The sequence below is a fragment of the Micropterus dolomieu genome, linkage group LG21 (genome assembly GCF_021292245.1).
Source record: "Micropterus dolomieu isolate WLL.071019.BEF.003 ecotype Adirondacks linkage group LG21, ASM2129224v1, whole genome shotgun sequence".
In the NCBI taxonomy this organism is placed as follows: Eukaryota; Metazoa; Chordata; class Actinopteri; order Centrarchiformes; family Centrarchidae; genus Micropterus; species Micropterus dolomieu.
In genome coordinates, this window is record NC_060170.1 from 6,101,169 (window position 1) to 6,122,099 (window position 20,931).

The 20,931-nt window shown below is 40.6% G+C and overlaps 1 protein-coding gene across 1 annotated transcript in view; it reads right to left on the reverse strand.

Moving 5' to 3' along the window:
* The window catches only part of npffr1l2 (neuropeptide FF receptor 1 like 2), a 25,145-nt gene extending 13,677 nt beyond the window's left edge, over positions 1-11,468 (reverse strand). The window contains exons 1-3 of the mRNA XM_046036131.1: positions 11,348-11,468; positions 1,097-1,358; positions 827-829 (exon numbers count right to left, since the gene is read on the reverse strand). Of these exons, the coding sequence (XP_045892087.1) occupies positions 827-829; positions 1,097-1,358; positions 11,348-11,365 (283 nt within the window). The 5' untranslated portion in view covers positions 11,366-11,468. The remainder of the gene's footprint in view (positions 1-826; positions 830-1,096; positions 1,359-11,347) is intronic.
* Positions 11,469-20,931: the final 9,463 nt, after the last annotated feature.

The following is a 20,931-nucleotide window of genomic DNA, read 5'->3' on the forward strand; positions in this document are numbered from 1 at the left end:
GTCTTTGACACATTTTCCAGCATTGCAATGGAAAGTATCCAGGCCATACTTACTGAGGTGGACTGATCTTCCGCTACTTTATGAACCATCTATACCTCTCAGGTCGTCTGGGACAGGTCTGCTTTCTGTCCCCAGGTTAAAGACATGGAGAAGCAGCATCTGGAACAAACTCCCAGGTGTGCTGAAACTGTCTTCTTTTAAATCAAGCGTAAAAACCTTTACCGCTGCCTTTTAATAAATCTAATTTTATTAAAATCAGATATTCCTTGCTTTTGAAACTCAATTGGTTTCTCCTCTCTCATAAGTAGTCAGACCAACTCTTACTTAACATGGCCGAAAAGACACTCAGTATAGTTCCCGGCTCTCTGGATTTTAATGCAGCGGGACTGTGTATTTTCCATCAACTTAACATAAACCACAGTGCCCATGCTGATTGTAATGAAGAACCCACATTAACTGAATGGAATAAACAAATATAATTATAGTCAGATCTCCTTGTGCCGTAATGATGGGGCAGTGATGCTTTCACACAGCATGCAATTTTTCGTCTTCCTTCTTGTGGCAGCTGCATCTGTGTTGCTTTTAGCCTGGATTATCTGTATAGCTTCTTTTTATATATTATGGTTTGCTGCAGTAGACTTGTCCATTTTTGCGATTGGTCATCTGCTACAAACACTTGCCCTTTTATGGATGCTGATGGCTGGATTTGGAAACCCTGGGTTCACTTACAGAGTTGATAACCACCATCATGTGACGGCTTACCGTTATCACCATTGTTAAGGTTAGTGAAGCCAGATAACAAAAATATTTCCTGGGTATGTTGAACCTGCTTTAATCTAGGCCCCAAGACACAAGAGGGGTAAAGAAGGGTTTACCAAAACAAAACAGGAAATCACAACACTCCATGACAGTTGTGTCTAGGATTACTTAGCCCTGACTTTACTGCCACACAATCGTGAGTGTAAATATGGCATAGATGAGGACTTATGACAGGGTATTTACCAGTGATTAGGTTGTCCACCAGCGTTGTAGGGATGCAGAAGATGCCCACCAACAGGTCGCTGATTGCCAGGTTGAAGATAAAGAGGTTGGTGACTGCGCATGCGACGGTTTTCCAGTACGATCAGACACACCAGGATGTTCCCAATCATGCACAGCAGGAAGATGAAGAAGTAGGCCAGGATGTAGCTGGCAGCCACATACAGAGAGTGCTGATAGTAAGGGGAAAAGGTAATGTTGGTGACGTTTACTGCACCATCTAGGCTGGTGTTTATAACGCCTGCTGTGGTGGCTGATCCCTCCAGCTCTATCCCTTCCTCGCCCATATTGTCCAGATTCTCCATCCTTAGGATGGAACACTGCAGAGGAGATCAAATACAGATCATTTAGAATTCTGTTTGGAAAAAATGCTTGACATGAGAAGCAAGTTTCATTCTGAAATTAACACTTGACACAGCAAGCGTGTCTCATTTTGATGATCTGTGTTCTGTCAACTGACCAATCTGTGTCCTGCCTCATGTAATGATTGTCCAATCACAGCAAAGCAACCGTAACAAGCATGGCAGGCCTGTAGGAAGGATTTCTCCACATGCCAAAGATGGTTTGCACAAGGAACTACTAAGAGCAATTTAAAAAAATCTTTTTTAAAACCACAAGCAATGTGAAGTGTAAGGAATTAATGAATATCTGCAGCACGCATTAGCATGCCTAGCAAAATACTATCTACATTAAACATGAAATCTAGAGTTGAGACAAGGAGGAAGAGTTGCAGTCTTACACGCTTTTCTGTGCTTCCACTGGAGCAGTAACCAAAAACCTCAGTGGTCTCTAGAAAAATTAACACCACTGCTGCAATAGTATGAAGAAATAGGAGAATTAAATGTGGATTTTTAAACATTAGATCACTTATCAACATCAACTCTTTCAGCAAGTCCAATCTATTTCAGTTGGGCATTTTATTAAAAACACCTTTTGCCTTTCAGCTGTGGGTTTCATGTGTAGGTGAAGGGAGCAGCATTAATAGAAGATTTCCAATCAAAAGTAAGTCGCTGGCAACTTTACTCAACTCCTACTGTCTTATTGTCTACTGAAGCTCCTGTTGATCAGGTATTTAAGATCTCTTCCTGTTTTAACAACATTAATGTTTTAATCTGAAGAATTAAAAAAAATATTTTTGCTGGAAAACTGGAAATACTGTAATGTGCAGTCTATTCTTAGCTAGTAACACCAGCTCACTGGGAGTTACACAACATGTGTGAAGGAAGGCAGCTGTGGTACTTCACAACTTTCATTAGTTGTGAAGTACCACAGTGTTGCAGTTGAACCTGCAACACTGCCTACATCATAGCATGCAAGCTCACTAGCACAATGACTTATAATTGGAAAGCTGATGCTTTTCTAGAGAGACAGAGAATTTCATTTTTAATCATCAAGATTAAAGACCGGCCTGACTGTCATTGGCCAGGTGTCAATGTATGTCATCACTTTTTGAAATCCTGTCAGCCTCATATGAAGCCGTGAATAGCAAGCTAAGTAACAAATCCGCAAATGAACGTTCAGCAGGAGAGAAACTCATTCAGTCATGTTACAACCCTCTATAAAGGCAAATTTCATTATGATTGAAAAAAACAAAACAAAACAAAAAAAACAACATTCAAACTTTCACAGAGGAAGTCTGTGAAAAACTTGCTTTTGCAAAGTGTGTGATGTGTGTCAGCCTCATGACATGAGGGGTTTTCATGTTTTGAGCTTACTTCTGATAGTTATTGACTGTGACAAAGTGGTGGTCACATATTCAAATATTTGGAGAAAGGCAGAGATTAGGACCATGCATGTCTATTTTAATCCAGGGGTAGAATACTAGAAATGGTTCGATGTAGTTGCGAGCAGCACGCTGATGGGCAGCGAAAAGCCGCCATGGTGCAGTGCAAGCCTTTGGTAATATTGGGTTTCAGTTTTGGGAGTATATATTGGGAGTGCAGTTGTACCGTTGTCATGTGGTGTCTGAAAGGGCCTTTAAACAATAAAAGTGGAAAGTAAGGGGCACCAAGGTGGTATAGTAGTTAATTTTACTTACTAAACTAGCTAGGCCTGCATGTCAAACTGCTTGATGTGTTGGGACGTAAAATTGTTCACCTAAAAGACTGGCCATGTCTACTGCAAATCTAAAGGCGCAGATGTGCGCTATTTTATGGTGTTACACATATCAGCAGTTGGTGGGAGCAAAGAACCATTAAATGGTATCAATTTGACAATATATGAGGGCTGCTGGTTAATGCGTGGTTCAAAAAAGTATTGGTCCCAAACATGTGAAGATACAGCCTGCAGAAAACTGCTCAATGTTCTGATCAATTACAAACATGTTGCTGTGGTGATGACGTCTGCAGTTAAACCAGTAGCATTCCTATTTGCACATGAGCAGTGAGCCGAAACGGTGATTGTTTAATTTGCCTGGATTACAGGACTACACTATCAAGAGAATCTGCTAGACTACTGACAAGCCCGATGGTGTTCATGTGAGAACGGTCAGAAAATGCCAACCCATGTGGAGAGCAAAGGCTGCCAAAAAAACATGTATTTGCACATGGAGCATCAGTTTTTGGGGCCAATTGACTTCACTGAGCAAGACAACTACTGTGCAAATTACTGGCCCAAAGACACTCAAGACTACGGCAATTCAAATATGCAAAGCTGGTAATCTGTCTGTAGGCAATTTGTTGTTTTTTTCTTCAATTTGGAAGGTTTCCTGAGGGCAGGCTAAACATTGTTCTAATCTTGTTGCTTTGTTTGGTAGATTTTTGATGGCCATGGCCAGTAAACTGGCTTTATCCCAGATAATCTGTCAACAACTGCTTGATTTCTTTACTCTATGACAAAGACTTCAAGACCTCACATATCCTATGAAAAAAAAAATCAACCAATGTATAAACACTGTTAGCGCGACTCCACAACCCAGTAACTTTATATAAAAAGGAATTTAGTTTACATCTTAGATTTTGCTGTATTTTGTGATGTTTAATGTTGGCCAAAAAACATCACCCTTAGTACATCTATGATACTGGTCGTCAGATTTGATAAATTTTTCCCATACGACAGCGTGATCTACAGCGCCTCATTTTAAACAACTTTATTTCCATTGGTAACAGCTCATATTGTAAGAAAAATGGTTAAATAGCTCGAGAGACGTTAATAGAGTGCCAGTGTCTTAAATCTTTGTTCTGCCTTATTCTGATATTTGGCACTTGATTCCCGTTTCTGTGAAACAAAGATATTTGGCTTGAGAAAGAGCACTCCTAGCTAATGATGTGCGGATCAATCCTAAAGTATCGATACTTCTGATACCAACATTTCCTGCTCTAGGATTGATACTCATATAAAAGGATCGATATCTAAACTCAGTAATTTGGAGTGAGTGTGTGTTTTATCATAAGTATCTTACTGTCACCAGGGAGGTCTAACTACTCGGTTGATAGGAACTACTTTTCCTTCCGCCTGTCAAAGTCATGCTTGCGCTAAGGCTCTGTGACAGAGCTTCTTTGAAGTGAGCCGCTGCAGACCTTTCCTGCGAATGAATACTGACGTCTGGCTGTATTTTAGCTGTGAAGGTAATAATGACGCTGTGTGTGATGTGTGTGCAAAGACAGTGAAATACTTTGGCAACACTCCAAACTTCGCTAAACATCTGAGATTAAGTCAAAATAATATGATGATGTTATGAAGCGGCAGTTCTGAGCAGGATATTTTCATTATAATTAAAGAATATGACAGTAGTTTGATGTCTTGTCATTATGCAGCTATTATTTTGAATTGGTAAGGCTACAGCCTACTCCTTATTTCTCTCAGATACAGAAATGGGAGGAGGGAGGTCACATTAAACTAGAAATAAAATATGTAAAAAGTATTGGTATGGGTATCACCAATACCAGCCTGGGTATTACTTGGTATTGGATCGGATAGTAATTAAGTGGTATCGCACATCACTACTCTTTAGCCATATCAGTGTTTGAAATCTTGTGACTTTAACTTTATATATTTTTAATATTGCATTGTCAACAACATTTGCCTAAAGTTATCCAGAGATGGCCAGCTTGTGAAACAATACTAACGCACAGTATGCTGCCCGTATGCTGGTGATACTAATCTGATCTGCAGATCATTCAGTTATGTGCATGACTGCTAATATGGTTTTCCAGCTCATTTAACTGATACAGTTAAAGAGTAAATTAAATATAACCCTTCTCCTCCATCCTGTTTTTCTTGTTTGCTACTTAAATGCAATAATCTGTTAGGAGAAACTTGAGGTAAAGTAAGAGTCTATAAGACATAATACTAAGGATAATATAGGCTACAGGTAATTATAATTAAAAATGTGATGAGTTTTAAAAAGTCTTATCTTTGAAAAGTGCAGTGAAAAAACGACAACTTTACAATGCTGCTCTCTCTGTGTTTGGAATAACGTAATCTGTGTAGTGAACAACCAGTGCACACATTATTTCATGACAAAAGGAAAAACACAGCCATCTCTCCTTTGTTTCTCTCTGCCACATCAAAAACTTTGTTTCCACCCTGAGTGCTGTGTGCTAAGTAAACAACCAAGCAAACCATTGTCTCCTCTGGATTTAAGATAACTGACAACTCAATTTAACTTTGTCCAGATGTCTCTGTTCGGCTGTCTCTAACAGGCAAAACTATTCAGTCCTTTCTGACAACTAAGGAGTTGCGGACACATGGCATTTCCTATACCGTACTGCACGTCAACATTTGTTTTTTCCCCAATACACAACTTTTTTTTTTAGATTAGATTATTTCTATGTTGACCAAAAACTGTTACTGACCATTAAATCCTGTTTATACGACAGTATTACAATTTCTGATCATGCACCGTTATTGTTGGGCCTGCATTTTGCGCAAAAACCACCCGGCTATAGATTTTGGAGGTTTAACTCTCTCTTGCTTTCGGATAAAAACTATGTCCTAACACATTCTCACTCCCGGCTCATCACATATTGATGCTTTTAACGACCTGGGTACCCCTTTTGCATCATTTATTGACGTTTAGGGCTCTGCATTCAAATTAGCAACGCTTAGCAACACCAAATATACAACTGCCGGTAAAGTTAGCAGCAAATATGCAATGTTCGGTTAGACTTTCAAAAAAAAAAAAACGCTAGGGTTTCGAAACATTGCCATTTTGAAACGGCACGTTATCCAAGTCTTGAAAAGTTGCAGTTTGGTTAGGCTTATGCACAAAAAGTACTTGGTTGGGTTTAGGCAACAAAACCACTTGGTTAAGGTTAGGAAAAGATCATGGTTTGGGTTAAAATAACTACGTACGTCAGTTAACACATAAGTTAACTAATGTTACTTACGTCAATAGACGTAACTTGCCTAAATAAAAATATTTTATGTTGACTCTTTGGTTCAAAGTCAAAGCAATGATGAATATTAGTCGTGTTTTGAATGTTATTTAGTCCCCTTCCGAATCTGAAGAGATCTTAACACTGCTTGACGCCAAAAAAGCGTTTGATCGTATTGAGTGGAAATATTTGACACTTTGCATAAGTTTGATTTTTGGTGAGGTTTTCATTAGTTGGATTAAGCTTCCGTATTCTTCGCCTGTTGCTTCCCCTTACTTTCAGTTAAAGCATGGAACAACACAGGGATGCCCCCTTCCCCCCTCCTTTTCATTCTTACTGTAGCATAGCTATTCGCTCAGACAATTTGATCTCTGGTATTTCAAGGGTAGGTCTTGAACAAAAAAAAAAAATACTCTTTACGCTGATGACACACTTTTTCTCTCAAAACCAGCTATCTCGTTGCCGAGGGTCCTTGCCTGTATTAAAAAGTTTGGCAGCATCTCTGGTTACAAACTCAACATTAATAAGAGTGAGCTTTTTCTCATAAACAGAGGTAAATAAACTCACACCCTCTGCCGCACCATTTAAGCAAGCGTTGGATGAATTAAAATAGCTTGGATTTACTGTTAGGCGGAAACTCGCCAACCTATTTAATAAGAACTTTATACTAGCTCTGGAATCTACTAAATCAGACTTCACACGCTGGTCATCTCTCCCCCTGTCACTAACAGGTCGTATAAACTCTGTAAAGATGAACATATCACCTACATTTCTGTACCTTTTTCAGATTGCCACTGTTTTCATTCAGAAAGCATTTTACAGAACCCTTAACCAAGCCAATTCTTCCTTTATTTGGAATAAAGGTCCTAGTAGAATACGAAGGCATATAATACAACTACCAAAAATGTCTGGGGGGCTTTCCCCAAATGCCCCTTGACACTATTCTGGAAATGAATGTCAATGGTAAGGGCACGTGTCCACCAAATCATTTTTTCAATTCATTGCAATGGGAGCACCGCGTTTTTAGAACATGGTAAAAACGGCAGCAGCGTCACAAAGCGCTGACTGTCTTTTCCGTGCTGGGTGCTGAGCGCTTTTTCCCGGTCGCCGAGAGTTGAAAAATGTTACACTCTGAGAACAACGCTGCGCTCGTCACTGTCACATTTCCCCCGCCATCCGATCACAGTGCAGGAAGGGCGGGACCAACACCACACTGAGCACATACGATGTTTTCAGCATTTCAGTGATGTGCCTATTCACCGAGGTGTTTCCTCGCACGCAAAATCTCATGAACCCACATACGGACAGTCTGTGCTCTCATGTTTCAGCCTTCTCTTCATGTAGAGCAAGGGTCAGAGCAAGTAAGCCTACCCTACTTTGTGGTGACATTTTTACATCAGGTAAAATTAAGTAGGCTACTCTACTTGCAGCACATCACCTCCACGGAAATTATGTATCATAGCAACCACAGCGTCTCGAAAAAAAAAACACTGCGCCTCCAAAACGCACCCTAGCACTCCAAACTAGGCCTTTTCAGAAGAGCAGGTGGCATTTCCATCTGGTTAAAAAACACTTTGGTGGACATGTGCCCTCAGGGAGCTCTGTCTGCACTTTATGACCTCATTACTGGACTCTCTCCCCCTTCTGTTATAGCCACAAGACAAAACTGGGAGGATGATTTAATTTAAAGATGAGGAGTGGAAAGAAGTTCTAAGTAGGATTAATTCCTCTTCTATTTGCGCTCGTCATAACCTCATACAGTTCAAATTTGTACATCGCATTTATTGGACTAAGGTCAAACTAGCAAAGGTTAAACCAGATATGGACCCTACTTGTGATAGATGTAGGCAAGCCCCTGCATCACTCCTCCATATATTCTGGCTTTGTCCAAGACTGATCTCTTTCTGGAAATCTATTTTTAATTCCATGTCAATAGCATTGGGCTCAACAATCAGCCTGTACCCGCTTGTTTCACTTTTTGGTGAAACGCACAACTCTCAAATCTCCAAAAGGGCGCCCTTGCCTTCTCTACTTTAATAGCTAGACGAATGGTTCTCCTGAACTGGAAATCTGAGCATCCACCTACTCATATTACCTGGGTTCATGACATGATGAGCTACATTCACCCTGAAAAGATTAGATATTTGAGGGATGATAAGCAACAAAAGTTTTGCCTGGTTTGGGAACCATTTATTTTCATCATATTAACTTTTGACTGAGAATCTGGAGACCCCCCCCCCCCTTATTATTTTTTTTTTAATGAACTTTATTGTGTGTGTACATCTAATTTACATATTTCTTCCTTTTTTCTTTTTTTTGTTACTGTGACTATTGTTAAAATTGCCAGGCTTGGGAATGTTGTCTTTCATGTCTTGTACAAGTTATTTTAAAAAACAAACAATAAAGTTCAATAAAAAAAACTGTGTAACTGTTTATTGTATTTAAGTATTGATATTATGGAAAGATATGTGATTAAACACGCGCAAATAGACTTTAAGACATTACTTTAGATTAAAGTTAAAACCTCAAGGCAGAAAAACAAACAAAAACACAGCGAAGCCATGACCTCACTCTCTTAGCTCCCTCACACCATCCTGTTTTTAAAGGTCGGGCCCGGAGAACCTCTGAGACTCCAAATTCTCCCGTGTCTTTTGTCTTGGCGGGAAATTTGACCTGACTTCTTTGAGCTTTCACTGGGATGAAAAACTTCCCCAGACTATTTGTCTAATCTCAGTAACATTAACTAGCCTATATTCACGAGGTCTTGCGAACCTGCGGTGAATGTATTTCTTTATTTTATTTGTTTAAAGTTATTAGAATGTTTCATTTATGTAACATTAGACTGAGCAAACAATCAAGTTTCTTTCCAAACCTTATCTTGGTTTGATTTAACTCCTACTACTCCCAACTACAAACAGAGTCTAGAGGTAAGTCAACGAGTTGGTTATGCCACCAGCAACACAGAGGATATAAATTAAGGACCAAGTCAGAGCTAAGGCCTTGACCACTTCAAGTTCCAGCAGCCACAAGCCTAAGGCGAAAGACCCTGGGTAAACCCTCTCGCAAAACCCGGTTCGAGCCACAGCCATACGGCGTGCCAAGCCTGTCGTGAATGCAACAAACCGAGCAGCTAGCTGTGGGCCTTTAAAGTAATGGACGGCTGGAGAAACACCAAGCAGTAAGGCAAACAAACTACTTTCTGTGGTCAAAGTTGGTGTCCTTTAGTCTTGAAACCAATAGCCTCAATTTAAACTCAGTTAACATAGAACTTGTGTCCTGTTCGTTTTCCTTACTACCTTAGTCCAGGGTGTCCACGGGGTCTTAAAAAGGTTATACATCAATTTTGCAAAAATTAAGGCCATTTTATGTTTAGTATGGAAAAGTCTTAATTGCCATTTAACAAGGTATTACATTTTGAAGATATTTTTATCAATGTGAAATCCTGTTTGTATGCTAAAAGTGTGGGTGAACGTATTTATTTATATTGCATAGCCAAAATTACTAGAGAAGAAGAGGATAGCGAGTGTGTGATTCTTCTGTGTAATGTTCGCCGCAGGGATCTACCGTGCGAGCCTTTCATGCACATACGTCCCTAAAAATAGATCAGTGCGAACCGGAAAACTGATTTTACGAGTACAACCGGCCGTAATCTTCCAATGTCGTGTAAAAATTCAAGACTTGGGCCAGATAAGAAAGCTTGAACTTTTACCAACATTTTTATTATCAACAAAAACAGACACCAATTAGAATACAAAAGTTCCACCGGAATGTGGAATCAGAGATCGGTGCAAAATAGAGCCCCATTCCGTTACCAGAACAGAGACCCGAGTCGACATGAAAACCATGTAACGACTGACTTTCACTTCCTTTTGGACCTCCTTTTATAGCGCTGTTTCTTGGCTTCACATCATCTCTTGGCTCTCTTTCCTGCTGCACCTGAGTCTGTGAAAGTTCAAGATTTTCACGTGCCTAAGCATTTGGTGGTAAAGTCCCTGACTGCCTGCTCCTCCTCTCTGTGTCTTTTGCATGCACTCCGCTTGATCATGCCATTTCTTCCATAACCTAACTTTTATGGAATAAACTGGTTTTTGTGCTCTGTGCTAGAAACAGGACATTCTTACTGTGATGGACTATATTGATGTATGTTTTGTAATACAATTTTCACAAAATCTGCTTCTATATTTTCCTTTATAAGTGTTTTTGATGCTATCTTACTGTGCTCCCTCCCTTTTCTCCCAAAGCACACGAGCTTGCTCACACACACACACACACACACACACACACACACACACACACACACACACACACACACACACACGCGCGCTACTGCTGAGCCTGGGCAGTTAGATACAGAAAGGAGCACACACACTTAGAGCTGTAGAGTTTTAACACTGTGATCCTAACTTTACACTATAAAATAACACTTTAAATGATGACAATGTAGTCCACCGTTGCTCTAGTAATTAATGATAACAATTTAGGCTATAATGCTCCAAAATAATTCACAACACTTCCACCAATGCTAATCGTTCAAAACAGTCATTCTGAGCTCTGTGGCTGCTTGAACAGCCCCATTACTCAAAAACAAGAGCAAGATGCACTGTCAGCAAGTGAAGCGGTAAGAAAATATAAGCAGTGTTTGGCTAACGTTAGCTCTCTATTGAGCTAAATCGGTGCCTTTTATTGAAACACGTTCAACTTTTCATAAACCCGATGTGTCACTTTTCATGAACAGATCAATCACAGCCTGAATGGAGCGGGACATTAAAATAAAGTTTGAGGCGCTACAGTAAGGTGACCACATTTCTGAAATGAAAACTGGGGGCATTTTTGGTTTGGTGGTCAGTATGTGTTTGTATACAAGAAACCCGTCTATAGATAGGCTTGTGAGGTGATTAGAAGCGGGGTTTAGGGCCTGCTCCCGAACCTAAGTTAACAAATTATTGTTTATTTACTCTTTAAACTTTAATTTACTTTTGGAAGAAACTTACCCTGGCTTGGTGTGCCATTGCGGATCTTCTGATTGGTTCACCCCCATTGCAGAGACTGATTTGAGAGGTTGTAATCACCAAGTTGTGGTTGTACTTGAAAATGGACTCAGGTAAAAAAAAAGAGTAAACATTGCATTACAAGTTTGCAGCTGTTTATATTATTTGTTTAAAAGGAGCAGTGCATATTTATCGACATATTTGCCTTTCAGCCATGTAAATGCCAGAATTGGCCCGAAGGCTATTTTCCATCTGTAGTCCTCAGCACGTCATCATGAGGTACAAAATAACACAACAATAATTGAAATATATAATACAATAGTTACATCATGATTTCTGCATTGTAATCTGCGTTTTAGACCACAGGTGTAAGACAACGTTGCCTGAAATCACATGACACATCTGCAAAAGTTTCAAAATAAATATTTTCTAAAATATTTATATCCTTTCTAAAAAATTAAAAATGTAATGTTCGCTACATTCCCCTCTGGTCAGGGGCAGACTAGGATGAAAATTCAGCCCTGTAACCACACCAGCCCACATTACCATACATTCACTAATTACATTTCTATACAGATGGTGAAATATAAGCAGTACAATAGGTAACAAATATTTAAACATTTAATGTTTGTGACTGTCAAATAATGCTTACTACTGTTTAAAGTGCACACATTTATAACAAATTTACACATAGTAACTGTACTATACTTTGGAGTTAATTACAAACCCAAAGTACATTTGTGTGTCACTGTTTTCTTCCTACCTCTACCACACTCCTCCCTGACTGCTAGGCCTAAAGTAACACCCTTCCCCACAGCACAATCTCTATATTCTTGGTTAAAGAGGTAGTATTATGCTCATTTTCAGGTTCATTATCTTATTTAGGGGTTGTACCAGAACAGGTTTCCATGGTTTGATTTTCAAAAAACACCATATTTTTGTCATACTGCACATTGCTGCAGCTCCTCTTTTCACCCTGTGTTGACGGCTTCGTTTTAGCTATGGAGTGATACATCTTGTCTCTAAATGATCTTTGTTGGGAGTTGCACATGCGCAGTTCCAAGTTCAGGCCTACTAGCCAATCAGAAGCAGAGAAGGGCAGGTCAGCGAAAAGACAGTAAACAGCTTTGGTTCAGTTAGGCTACATGTTGCCGACCAGCTTGGCTACATGGACTGGAGCAAGAGTTTCAGAGTGGTGAGTTATTAATCTGTAACAAAAGTATCTTTCATCTATAAAGTTTTAACTGAGCTCTGTCTCTACATCACATTAACAACTTTATGTCCACTGACTGCCTGGAGGGTAGCTAGTGTTTGGAAGGGAGGGGAGAGGTGTGTGCTGCAGCTCACTGTTTTTCCACCAGTGTTTTTGTAGTCGTTTGGCGAGCATTATGACAAGTATTTTCATTATGATGTCACAAGAAAGGGAAGTAAAGGCTGGACTACAAACGAGCTGTTTTCAGGCAGTTCAGGGCAGAGTTTTCTGTGGGAGATGGGAACTCCCTTTGGGCTGGACTTTGGGCTTTTTCATTTTGCAAACCTGTTACATGCACAAAAAAGATATAACACAATAAAGGAGAGGGGAAAAGCAAAAAACCATAATACCACCTCTTTAAAGATTCACTTCAAATAGTGTGGATCTGTGCTACTTTCCTTCTGTCAACCAATCATTCAGTCAACTCTACTTTCAACCAGTTGCTCAGGCAGACTAGCTTGTTCACATTTTCTGACGATATAGCGGACCTCTCCTTCTGCAGAATGTGGCCTGCCAAAGAGAACAGTCTCTCACATGGCACTGTTCAGGCAGGTGTAGCCAAGTACCTTTTTGCAAAATGGGCCAGCTTACCATATGCATATGCCCGATTGTGATGACCACCACAGTAGTGGACATGTTTCTATGCTGAAACAGGGCTCTGCCTTGTACCTCTCCAGAGATTTATCTGTGGACAGTACATCATCATCAGACTCTGACCCTGATCCCATCAGAAGGAGAGCAGTCTTCTTCAGTGGCTCTGGCTCCACTTTTTCTCCAGAGGTCTGTGGTGCAGGTTCTTTGTCCCTCAGCATCTCACTCAGGTTTTGCCACACCTCTCCCCACTCTGTTCCGGGCAGTACAAGTACAGGCAGCACCACGGAGGAGGACACAGTGAAAACACAGCACCACACAATTGACTTAATGACTAGATTTCATTCAGATGGCATCTGTTATGTCTAAATAATTTCAATTGATTGTTTTTTTATCAGTAAAATTGAAAGAAATCACATTAACGTTACCTGCAGGGCTCCAGCAATGTTTCCATCTTTGACAGCCTGTCCTATTCAGCTGAAGTTAGCATGGCTAAATTGTGATTTTGCTGTTCTAGCGTTGCTTTCAGTGGATCTTTGATGTGCTGAATCGCCTTATCATTTCATGTGCTGAATTCCAGCACAGATGATCAGTACATCCTGGACAAGGGACTCCTCTATTAGTCCGTGAGAGGCTTGCTGAGCTTTGAGCTCAGCTGTGTTTGCGGGACTGTGTCTGAAGTGCCCGACTATTTTACGGCACTTTGCTAAAACTCTGTCAAATCCGCTGACCTATAAAGCCATACACGGCAAATTCAATGTAGACTTCTTGCAGCGGCAATCATATTGCGAGCGCCTTCTGTTCCTATTGTTGTGACCTTGCTGGTTATCTCCCACTTATTTGCAACTTAGAGAAACTGGCTAGCGCATGCTTCGGCAAAATGTCTTTCTTCTGTTTTTAGTGAATGAGTGCAGCTGCCAGTTGCCATCAATTAGGTGTGCTGTTACACCGAGGTAGTTGTGGTTACTTACTGAAGTCCAGTGGTCTCCAGTAAGTGCAATAAAAGCACCTTTTGCCAACTGCTTTATTTGTGTTGTACTGTTCATGTATTCTCTTAACGACAGTTCTCCTCAAAGGTAGCTTGTATGATGGGTCGCCTGTGGCGATCTGAATGATGTCTTGAAGCCCCCGGTCCTGAACTATGTTGATCCATTTAGCGATTGCAGTAGTTATATCTTAGTAGTTGTCGTTTTGTTGACAAAGCCCCGGCTGCACTCCACCAGTGTCGTCTGACGAGCGTGGCTAGCTGACCCGGTCTCAGCACTAAAGTTAGCATCTTTGCTAACATCAGCAAAAATGTGCTTCGCACGGAGATGATACTTCAAACTTGTCGTGCTTCGGTGGAAGGCCAATTCATCACTGCAATAAGTGCACACAACTTTGGTTTTATCAAAACTTCCATCTGGAAGCTTTTTGTAACGATACTTGCTGTTCAGCAGAGCGGACACCGTCTCCTCTGTCATCGTATTACACCCCATTCACAGAAACTGGCGGAAATTACTCGCCTTTGCTGTGCCCTCATCAAAGAAAGCCACGCTGCAATAACGGGAAGAAGTTGGCGTAAAAAGATGATTGATTACATTTTAAATCTGCGTTAAAAAAAACAACTTATTATATAACTGATTAATCATATCAAATACCAGTCAGGAAGTAACTTAAACTGCAGTTCATCGAGTGGCCCCCTGAGGCTGGCTGCAGAAGGGAGTCAATCTCCATTGACCCCCATGTTAAAATGCCCAACTTTACAGCAGAATAAAACATGTTTACAGCCTGGTTAAAATGTTTATTTTTTATAACTCACCTGTTTCATTATATTAAGCCTTAAATTTCTGCATTATTAGGGGCGTGGCCGCTTTGATTAACAGGTCTCTCGCCGCTGTCACTTCTCCGAGTGACTGCCGTCTGTTAGCTGAGCTCAGCAGTGAGCCAATCCCAGCTGACATTGGGCGGAAGGCGGGGTACACCCTGGACACGTTGCCGCTAGTGAGTGAGTGACTCTCTCTCAGCTGTAACTGGAATATTTTATTATAAATATTGCCTGAAAATTTACCCTATTTTCAAATCCCAATGTTAACAAGTATGGTCGTCTCATGCAGTCAGAATGTTGTAGTGAACAACGGTGTGGATTTGTGCATTTTACATTGAATAAATTTTGAGCTACCCTAAATTCCTTTCTCCTCCCCAGAGAAGAAGGGGAGGGGTCAAAGTTGCTTTCTCTAAGTGCTAGCCCGACCATAAAACTGGCACCTTTTTGATTCCGAAGCTGATAACGCGGGGCCTGACTGTTAAACTGACAAAGGGACACGAGCCAGCCATTGGCATCTCCCTGAACAGCCTATCAAAACTGGCCCCCCACACACGTTTCCGTGGCAACTGACCTTATTCTTTGTTTTATTACCACATCAAAGGGATACTCCTTGTCTCACCTAAGTGTGACACTGAACTTTCAATGTAAAAGGACTGCAGTCTCCAAAGACTCAAAGCATTTAATTAAATCTTTAGTTACCTGATTACGTTTGCCTCTATTTGAGTAGTTATGTTAACTGTTGTTGCTATCTGTTGTTGATATTAGTGCTGAAAAGAAGTTACTTGTGCAGTGTTTTTATTTTCAGCAAGACACTCCTTCATCTAATGTAATCCAAGCTTTCCTCATGTAACCTGAGGTCCCCCAAGTGGGCGAAATAAGTATTACATGCCCTCGTCGGAAATGCCGTTAAATGTATAAATACCCTGACCAATAATGTGACAATTGTTTCCTGTTACCAAATGCTTAGAACAGTACAACCGTTCAACCATTGAGGTTCGATTGTGGAAAATATTTGATTATAATACGTGCAAATAGATTTCTTTTCTTTAGACATTAAGTTTAGAAAGGCAGTCCCTTGGGAAACCTGAGACACCCCCTGGGGAACCACGCCCCAGGCAACAAAAGAGCGACACGCGACCTCGTGCGCTCTCTTCCTCTTTCTTCTTCGCTGTTGGCTCTGCCACTCTGCTCGGCCCTCTGGACGCTTCGGCACGTGCAGCGTGCCTCGCCAGGCAACGCCCAGACTCGGCCAGCGAAACAAACAGGCCCCTTTGTTCGCCTGAAGCTACACCTGAAGTGCCGCGACATCGATCTGCCTTCAGTTTGTTTTATTTTCTTTATTTCTTTTGTTTGTTAAAGTTATCAGTCCGTTAAGTTACACTGGACTAATTCAGGAACGACCAAGTTCCATTTTAAGCCTTTTCGTCGAGCCAACTTCACCAAGGTCAGACCAAGCCACGTGGTCTCGCCAGCTACAACGAAGGAAACCTGAAAACAGCCGAATTGCCAGACGGAGGAGGTGTTTTCAATCAGACACGGAGAACCCTGGAGAATCCCTAGCAAAAAGCCAGGATCGGCAGCTAGAGTGGGACCAGCAACAGGCCAAAAGCAGACTGTCGACAAGCAGTAAGACTTAACACACGTTCTGTGATCAGATGTCCATTTTAACTCCTAAAATATAGCATTAGTTTACTCTCATTAGTTCTTCTATGCTGTATGAGTCAAATGCTTCCCACAATCGAACCTCCAGGCTCATTGTTCATGTTCCCTGTATCCAACCGTCTTTTTATCACCTTAGTTAAAGAATAAATTCACTGTAATATAATCAAGAGCTGTGTGTGTTGCCTATTTATAGTTCCTGCCAAGAGAATTGACCCTTTAGATATGAGACTGACTGACTGATTTAAGATAATTGAGCGATTATTAACTAACTGATCACTAGTAATAATTGTATAATTATTCAAAACTACCTAGAGGTCCGGAGACTCTAGGATTATAACAACTCCGGTGGTGCCCTTAACGAGGAAATTTTGATTTTATGAATTTTAATTCATAATTGGGTATCAATTCTCATAAATTTATTAAAATGCATAACTAATAAATTTAGGTCTACTACAATGTAATGATGTCTTTTAGAGTTAACCATGGAGCTGCTCCTTTGATAGAGAATAATGGAACAAGTAGGACATAATGACAGAAGCCATGGTGATTTTACTGGGATGTGCACACATTTTGAAAAACACACAGCTGCAAGCCCTATAGTCATAAAACTCATCTGAATGTAAATCATATCACTAACAAAAGAATCTGCAAGCCTGTTGAATCATAACCCTATTAAATGTCAGTGGTCACCTCACAACATCTTCTGATTTCCAGCACAGGGAGACAACCATCTGCGTTGCTAGATCCTTTATAGTATTCTTGGATCTTAGCAACAGCACAATGAGTTTTATTCTATGGTGGATTTAACCTTTACGGATACATTTTGAGGCCCAATATCTTACATTTCACCAAAATCTACCACTTTTAAAGGAAGAAAAATACTTGCTGAACCTAGGATACAGTCTGTGGGTGTTCACATACTAAAGACTATTATTTTAACTAAAGCAAATACACCTTCTCATAACCTCATTACCACGAACACACAGCTGTCATAACTAAATAATTTTAAAACAGTAAAATAAATTGGATCAACTTTCTTCCAATTATATTTCATGTTAAATGGCAATTTTACAGTTACCTCCTGGAATATGCCTAATATAACTCCTCTCCTTTCTCTTCCTGCAAAACATTAAAGTAGACTAATCTTTAACTCAAGGGCACATAATTAAGATGTATGCAATCAAATAATATGATTTGGGGAGACAAGCTCAACATAAAAACTTTTGTGGTTGCAATCTAATTTTTTTTTGCCTCTTCCTTTGCCTTGTGTGGTCTTCAGAAGTTCTTTTTTATTATAGCTAAAAATGTTCAATCTAGTAGTTGAAAAGACAGAAAATAATGAATCCATTAATGACCAAAATAATCGACAGATTAACTGACAATGAAAATAGTTGTGTATATAGAGCCTTAATCTATATTGTTGGGTATTTGCTAACTCATACCCATTTTTGAGTGAACCAATCTAAAATCTGAAGGAATTGATTTAAATCTTATAAACCACATTATAGAAGTTCAGGTCAGTTCCACTGATTTTATTTTAGAAACATGAAAGTGTTTACAGTTCTTTGAGAGTACTACTGCATGTGTTCAAAAAGCTGTATAAAGTAGTTCGTGGCTACAGAGAGGTGTGTGAACTAAATTGACTCAAGTGATTGGCTGGAATTTTGGTGTACATGAGTGAAATATGGTCATTCAACCAACCACAGAAAAAGAATTAATCACACTGAGAAAAAAACTGCACACTAATTTAACACATAATTGCAGATAGCTTCCAGTCACTAGTGAGCAGAGGTGGGGGACTCAAGTCACATGACTTAACTCGAGTCGCAAATTTGACGACTTGAGACTTGCTTGACTAAAACATACAAAAGACTTGACTTTGACTTGGTGTTCATGACTTGAGACAGCTGACATGAAAATGACACACACACACACACGTATGTATGTGTATATATATGCGCATTCGCTCATTCCAACATTTGCACATAATCCTGCAACCATGTGTGCTTCACATAACATTAGCGGTCCGGATCTCAGCGGCTTAGAAAAAGACCGTTATGTGTAGTACAACACAGACATTTAAGGTTTATGTTGTCAATGTTGGTAGGAAGAAAAGAACAGCGGTGTGCAAGGTCTGCAGCTTTGGCCACTCCTAATGTTCCCGCTATCGCTCTGACGGATTTTTTATTTTTTTGCAGCCCAATGATGGCCTGTTGCACTGAGAGCTCCTTTGACCTCACGTTTTGGGTTCACAGCAACAGATTCCGAATGCCACACTTGTAATTAACTCCGGACCTTTTCCTAAACTCTTCCTCTAATGTGGATGTGAATACCCTTAAAGCTGAGAGACCGTACTTTAAGTCCATAATCATATATATTCATTCATATTTAACTTAAACATGTTTTGGTAAACAGCCAAAATAACAACACTTGTCAGTGTCCAAATATATATGGACCTGACTGTACCTGTGTGTTGATCACATCGTTACAACATATGCGAAAATGGTCCTTCATTTCATTGTTAAATCCACTTCAGTAACCAGTAACTCTGAAGATGCTAATAATTTCATGCTCATTTGCATAGAAAGTGCTAAATGTATGAATATTACCTCATTTAGTGCAAATTTACAGGAGCTCCAAGACATTATTTGCTTGGCAGAGCAGTTAGGGGTGCATTTCACCCTTTTAGGTGCTTTGAGAATTAGACTGTTTAGTTTTGTCTTATTTGTGCAGGTTTAGCAGCCATAAAGCAGCACAATCCTGTTGTGAATTCACCCCTTTTTTGTACAGCAATTATTATTCAGGAGGAGGTTGGTGTCCCTCAGCAGTTCATACTCCAGGCTGTGCCAGCTAGGTCGAACTCCACACATGCTCCTGAGGATGCTGGAGCAAAAGAGAGCACTCTCAGCTTCTGAGGAAGACTATGCTGTAGAGCCTGGAGCAGAGGCTGTCCTAGGTGACAGAATCAAAAGAGGTTGTCTGCTTGACCCATGCAACAAGGAGTAACCCCTGTGTAACCCAAGCCAAAGCCTGGCTGAGGGAAGAGGAAGAGAAGGCTTCAACAAAACATCAGCAGAAACCGCCAGTGATGAGTAAGAAACCCAAAAGGCAAAGACCGGAGGACCAGGCCCACGGCCTCCTTGACTAGTCTGTGGGATACCGTTCTTACTTCAGCCAGTCGTGCACAGGCACCCGAGGGGATCTTCAAAGATCTCAAGAGATGCATGAGGGAGCCTGCCAGACAGAAAAAGTGGTTCCCACCCTCCTCTGTGCCAAGTGAGCGGGTGTTCAGCACCATTGGCATAAATGAAGAAAAGCGGAGCTCCCTTAGAAGAGACACTGAAGAAAAGCCGTGCTTCCTGCATTATACCATACCCCTGTTAGATTGGCAGTATTAACTCGGGGGGGGGGGACGCTTGTGATAAATAATGTGTTTTATGTGTTCGTTTATATAGGCTTGACACCGTGACACAGAGTTAACAACGACACAGTAAGTAATGTGACTAATAGCTAGGTTGTGGGTTAGCAAGCTGTTGCTACTGCAAAGTAAACATGAGAGGACGAGACGGCCCCAGAGCAACACAGCAGTTTCAAACAGCGATCCAACTCGCCTGCTGCTATAGCTAACATCACAATAACAGCATGTCTTGGTAAACTACAGTAAGCTCAATGTCTGTGTGCCAGCCATTAAACATCACGACTGAAACTGCTGGAATAATGTGGCGTGGCTCGTCCATACAACAGACTTCTCTCTTTGGTATGAGCTCCTCGTTTTTGCTTGCATGGCATCCAGTTATGAGTAAACGTCACTCTCCTCCAAGTTTGTTTATCCTGACTGCAAATGTCTTCACTGCAACACCGGCAAGTGCAGAAGAACGAACTGCGGTGAGGTTAGTTTGAAGTTGGATATTAGATTTACCTTGAATAGTCAACAGATGTCAAATTTCCAACTGAAAACTTACTTCAACTCACCGCGGTGCAAAGCGCCACCCCTTCGTATAGTTTTGAATTTGCGAAAGGGCTGAACGATTAATTGTTTTCAAATCTAGATTGCGATTTGAAAGAACGCGATTAGCTAATCGTGAAGACGGCGATTAAAATGTAGGTTAATTATACAGCGCATCTGACCCGTTTTAAACAATCATGCAGTTAAAAATTAATTCCGTTGTCATCCTTGTGTGACAAACTTGCTAACCAATCACAAGAGCCATGCGCCTCCTGTTGCGGCCCTAATTGCCAATCAGAGCGGGCCAGGAAGTAGTGACAGAGGGGGCA